Source organism: Crocodylus porosus, unplaced genomic scaffold (assembly GCF_001723895.1).
Source record: "Crocodylus porosus isolate Cpor-Errol unplaced genomic scaffold, CroPor_comp1, whole genome shotgun sequence".
Classification (NCBI taxonomy): domain Eukaryota; kingdom Metazoa; phylum Chordata; order Crocodylia; family Crocodylidae; genus Crocodylus; species Crocodylus porosus.
In genome coordinates, this window is record NW_017728907.1 from 21,713,247 (window position 1) to 21,719,504 (window position 6,258).

Below are 6,258 nucleotides of genomic sequence, written 5' to 3' on the forward strand. Positions count from 1 at the left end.
GGGCAGGAAAGTGGGTGGAGTTGGGGGGCTCATGGCAGAGCCCCCCAGGTGGCATGGGGCAGCAGGGATTGCCCCCACACCTGGCAGCAGCTGGTGAGGGTGGGATTTTTTCCCCACAAAGCTGGGAGATGGGGCTGGGTGGGACTAGGAGAGCAGGCAGGGGATGGCGCCAGTTCAGAGGTTTGGCTGATTCAGCAGCTGCCAAAGCTCCAAATTAGATCCAGTCGAATTGATTCAGGACAGTGATTCGAATCACTGAATCGAATCACTGTCCCCTGAATCAGCCAAATCTGAAGTGAATACTAGCTGCTTCGCACGGGCTTATTAGATACTAAATTAGAAATTTGTTATAATTTTCCAGGTATAGAATCTAATTATTGGAAATTTGCCGTGAATTTGACCCTGTCCCAGGAAGAGCAGAGAAAATAAATCTAGGGGGTCAAGTGACAGCATTGCCTTCTACTCCCCCAACTTCTTCCCCCTCCCTTACTGTCAGGACCTGCTCTCCCCGAGCACATGGAAGTGAGGGACAAATCTGAAAACATTAACCTGGAAATAAACATGCCTGTAGTAATTTGTACAAAATTACTACAGGTACATATTGACTTAGTTCATCCAGAAATTATGCATTTTGCCTTTTTTTGACACTGCTGCAGGTTTTCACATTGTTACTCCATAAACACACTTGTAAGCAGTGCTTTTGTACTGACTTATATGTAATGCAAACTTTTTTTTGGAAAAATATGTTTCTATATGTATAAATATATATATACACCTATACCCTTACAGTCCTGTATGTAGTACAAACTATTTTTTGCAAACATATTTATTTCTATATATATAAATAAATATATATACATCTATGCCTCTACAAACCAGTCTCGTGACTTCTGTGGTTCACTTGACAATCCAAAACACACCTGTACAGTTACACCATCCTCATTCCCATTACTATGACTATAACATGCACCCACTCTCCTAGGTACCTGTGGGCCCACATGCCCTTCACCTTCACTTTTAGCCATCATAAACATACAAAGGAACCCTCTGCATTTCCTTCCTGTTCCCCCCTCCCTGCAACCCTCCCCCTCCTGATTCCCCAGTCCTGTCACTCATTGCTATAATCAGCATTATCATGGTTGTCCTGGTCATCACAAACTTAATGTACATTTCCATAATGTGCATTATGGTGATTTAGATGCACATCTACACGTGCATGCACTCAGGCGCATTGACACAGTGTGCGGACCAACTTGGGACTAAAGTTAGTCCCAAGTTAGTCAACGTACACAGTGTTAATGTGCCTTAGCGCATCTACACAGGTGTTAAGGTGCTTTAGCTATTCATGCCTAAATTTGATAGCTGATTTTGCAAGTATCAAATTTAGACACAAATAGTCTAAAATCACCATTTTAAAGGTGTATTAAGGGCATTAAGGGACATGTAGACCCACACTCTTAATGTGCCTTTAAAATGGCTAATGCACCTTAAATTGGCACATGTAGGTGTACCCTAAAATGGGTAAACACATGGCTTCATTAAATCTAGACAGAATTTCTCAGGGAAAAGCTAGTTGATTCATTGTCCTTTGAGCTACGTGGAAAAAGGGTGATCATGGTCATGAAAAATCTTTGGTGGGGGCTGTCAGAAAACCCAGCCCAAGACTATGCTCATCAGTACCACACTCTGACTCTTTAATTGGACACTCTTTAAAGCAGCAGCATGATTTGACTGGAACAGCTCTGAAACCACCCCCTTTACCTCCCTCCCTCCCTTTCCACACACATGCTCTAAACCTAGAGGTATGCAGATGAAAATGTCTTGGAGCTGTCCCTTGTGGCTCTTTTTCGGTACACTGGAGAACAAGGTCTTCAGAGCAGCCACAGAGGGGTGCCCCAGGGCATCATTACAGCCATCTCTGGCTATAGAACAAGTGAACAAGAGCAAGTGGTTAGGGAATGCCCAGGAACAGCCCGTTGGGTCATGCTGCTGCCCTGGTGTAGACATGCTTTAGAAAACAAGGCCTAAGAGCTGTTGGTGGCTTTCTGTGCAATCCTGCTTCATCAGGATGTGGCAGAGCCCGATGATTATGGGAGTGACGGTAATGAATTCTGTATGTGTTAACATGTGCTGCCCTATGGATATGGGGTATTGGATACACACCAGCAAGTGAAGTTTGGTGGAGGCAAGGTTAAATCTGTGCTAACAAATAATTTGGGAAACCTGTAATGGACCTGAAGTTTCCAAGGGAAGTGTGACACAGAGATCCTATGAAGTATCAGAATCACTGACTATCTAAGTTCAGCCTTTAAGACCTTGTGGCTGCAGCTGCAATCTATTTGAGACCAAAATGGCATGCAAATCCATCTAATAGGGATGGAAGCTATGTCCATGTGCATTCTTCACTGCTGTTCCAAAGCCTTCAGAACCACAGTGTACAACAGGGTATGCAAGCCTCATTCACTGAGAGGGAACAGGACTTTTGACAACCCTGAAGAGGTGCTAGGTAGTATGGAGAATTAGCTCCCCATCTAGCACAGGACTCCGGTGCACGTTTAACTATAACCATATGAGTAGTCCCATTGATCTCAGTAGGACTGCTTGCATGATTGCATTTAGACACAAGCTGTAGCACCTTGCTTGTTTGGAAGCTCCATGTGCTATTTCAGTGAGGGCCAACCTTTGTGGCAGGTGTGCCACAAATTAGCCCCCACGCCATCCTTGAGTATCACTTCAATGCCTTCCACTTACCTGATCTGCTGCTCAGCTTTCTGCTCCCTTACCAAGCTGCTGCTCTGCTTCCTTCTTTCTGCCCTGGGCTCCCTGCCTGATCTGCTTCCAGCCCTATCTGCCACTTTTTTGCCTGCCCCCTCTCCAGCCTGCCATGTGCCATATACAGAGGCTGCCCATGCCTCTTGTGGCAGCTATGTCTCAAGTTGGCCACCCCTGTGCTATTTCACTTGTGAAGACATTTGTTCAAACATGGATTCTGACAAAAATGATATGAGATAGAAGAGCTCCAGCTAGTCTCCAGAAGACCTTTTATTTTTCCTGTAACAAATTACCCCATAAAAATTATCGGCTTGGGAGGCTGAGCTGGAATAACAGGGGTAGAACTGGCCTAAGGTGCATCAACAGAGTTGCAGTTTGCTGGATTTCCACATGCTATTCCAGGCTGAAGGACTGACGGGAATCCTTAGCTGAGCTGGAAGTTTGTACAGGAATTGCTTATGCTGATCCTGACTTCGGTCAGTATGATGCTTCTGCTCAGGAGAGGCCTTGGGCTGGAACATCAACTGAGTTGCAGATAGGGGCTCTGGTGTGGCATGACAGAGTTATGTAGAGCTCCAGTACTAGGGTCACCTGGGAAGTCTTGCTCAGAACTGAGGTGAATTTGTGGAATTATGTGGGTTCCTGATATTAAAATAACAGAAGTATCATGGACCTGGACTGAGATACATTAACTAGAAGCCACCTGCAGATGCCTGCATAAACTTTAGTGCTATTAGCCCCTCTTATTTCTTGATCATTCTCATTTACCAAGCACTCCAGTGCATCCAAAATAAAACAAAAATACTGAACTGGTTCTAATAGAATACTCCATGGCTGCATCTACACAAGATGCTGACTGGGCAGTAGCTCATTACTACTGCACAGTAGCATCCCATGGCGTAAAGCATGACAAAATGCTGTTGTGCAGTAGTAATGAGCTACTGTGCAGTCAGCATCACCTAAAAGCCATTTGGCGATGATACTGCTCAGCCATTTAGTATACACAAGTACTAAATGACTGCACAGTAACAACTGCATAGTCAGTGTCTCATGTAAATGTGGTCCATGTGTAGTAGGCATCCAATAGCCAGTAGTGCAGGTAAATACAGCTCTCCTAGAATAGACCCCAACTAACCCCTTGTCCCCAAACTCTCCTGCTATCACTGCAAGTTTTCACTACCTCCAACACATTCTCCTTTCACTCCAATTAGTTTTATTTTTAAAATACTCAGTAATGGTGTTAATCGTTGGTGTTAGTCACAATGGCATGTGTAACCTGGGATGTCGAGTATTAAAAGAAAATGTGATCCATCCTTTAAAAAAAAAAAATGAATGAAACTAAAAATACAGTGAAGACATCATTTCTGCAACATAACTCCAGCAGCATTTACTGTTATTTTACCAGAGTAAAAGGACCGTAGCTAATCCAGCTAATCCAGCTGAAACAGACATCACCCCTAGAACCAGAGTCCTCTCTCCTAATACCATCCCCGGTGAGGTTAGGGGGAGCGTGGGAAGGAGGTTAAAAAGAAGGAATACACAGTTCTTTTTGCAATTACTGATTAAAAACAGTGCCATGTTGCTTAGACCATGCCACAGAAAGATTAACATACCAAAAAAAGCATTGTGGTGACATTAATTGGGGTGACAGTAGAAGGTGATCTCTCCCCCTCCCCTCTGTGCCCATGTGGAGGCCTGTTATCCCCCACAAGAATCAGTGATAGCATAAAGAAAAAGCCACCGTTGATATTATAGCTGAGCCGCGAACCAAGAGGCCCACAGCCCTGTCATACAGAGGCCCAGCCAAAAACCTTCCCTTTGGTAGTAACGAACTCCTGGGTCTTACCTGTCTTGTAGCTGTCAGCATGGTGGTGGCTACGTGATTTTGGCAAGTGCCTGACGGACATGGCTCGTTGAGACCCTGAATAACAGGGTCTGCAGCCTCCTGGTACATCAGAGAGCGTGAAGGGCAGCCAGCCTGACCACAGATATCTCTAGAATAACTGCAGCAACATGCTACTCTCTTAGCTTCCCAGCTCTGCATCTCATAAAAAGAACAAGAGCTGGTGGAAGGAGGGGGGTTATGAAAGAGAGAGAAGGGGGAGAAGAGAGAGAGGAAGCTCTCACAGATGCACACAAGCACAGCAGATAGAGACACACAGAGACTTGTGCAGGATGGCACTGCCTGACTTGCTCTCATTATTCCAGTACACTGGCTGCTGCCTGAGGCTCACTCCCCAGAATTCACTTGTTCTGTGTAAAAAGATGGGGAAGGGGTGGGGGGAGAATTATTCCTTGGGGATCACTGGAAGAAGGGAAGGAAGGAAGATTAGGACTCACCTGTTTGGGGTTGCTGCTGCTGTTATTGTCAGTATTATTGATATTTTAACTGGAGAAAGAAAGGGTTATGTTAGAGGTGAGAAAATAGAGCCTGTTATTATAGGAAACTGTGGGTGGTTTTATACACGTTTCTAGATTCACTTATTTTTTTGACTACTTAGTTCTCCTTTGGTGCATAAAAAAATCCTAAAAGCCCTATTTCTCAGGTATACTCAGGGATGGTTTAGGGGTACCCTGACCCCAGACCTACCAGCTGGTGTCTTGTGCACACCAGCCAAATCAGAATCACATACAGCTCAGCTGTTCTGTATGGTCCCTTTTGCCTGGGCTAGGCCATGAAGAGTCCAAAGGGATTCAAGAGGCCAGTGTGGACCAATGTAGTTTTTTTCTTCCTAAGGTGCAGCATCTGACAGCAGCAATGAGCTTGGAGCTCGCTCTTTGTGGATGCCCTGTTCCGGCCAGGCCCAAAACCCCAGCAGTAGCATACTTAGGGGAGGGCTAACTGGGTGACCGCCTGGGGCCCCACACTGGCTATCAGCTTATGTCCTGTGAGGAATTTGTGTTGTAGATGGACCAACATAGGAGATGCAATGAACCTAGAATATACCTCAATGTTAAAAAAACTCTTTCTTTCTTCAACTTACTAAAAACTTTGCTCTTTCTTCAGCTTATGCCTCTAAGGGGCCCCAGATGTCTCTCTTGCCCAGAGCTCAACAACCCTAAGGCCACCACTGACCCAAGTTCTCAGCCTCCCCAGGAAGGATCCTGAGTACGGTGGGAGGGGATTGAAAGCCCCTATGTGGCTTAGAAGCACAAATGACATTGAAAATAAGTGGGACTTACGTTCCTAACTCAGTTTTTTTAAATCCCACCCTTATCCCTGTTCATTCCAATCTCATATTTTAATACTTTGATGGAGACAAATATGACTTTGGGCACATGATTTATCAGGATCATAAGAAGAAATTGGTGAGGTACTTATGTGAATCACATAACCTCCAAGCAGTACTCATTCTGTTAGCCACCTGCTCCCAGTTGTGAGGCTTCTCCCTCTCCATTTTCAAAGAGGCACTTGAGGATTTAGCTACTCAGCTGCCATGAATAAAATCAATGAGTGTTCAGTGCAGTCAAATATGAGTGCAAACT

The 6,258-nt window shown here is 44.9% G+C and overlaps 1 protein-coding gene across 1 annotated transcript in view; it reads right to left on the bottom strand.

Annotated features, from left to right (window-relative positions):
• RGS8 (regulator of G-protein signaling 8) overlaps positions 1 to 4,802 on the bottom strand; it is a 33,376-nt gene extending 28,574 nt beyond the window's left edge. Inside the window, exon 1 of the mRNA XM_019530958.1 lies at positions 4,619 to 4,802. Within this exon, the coding sequence (XP_019386503.1) occupies positions 4,619 to 4,726 (108 nt within the window). The 5' untranslated portion in view covers positions 4,727 to 4,802. The remainder of the gene's footprint in view (positions 1 to 4,618) is intronic.
• Between the last annotated feature and the right edge of the window lie 1,456 nt (positions 4,803 to 6,258).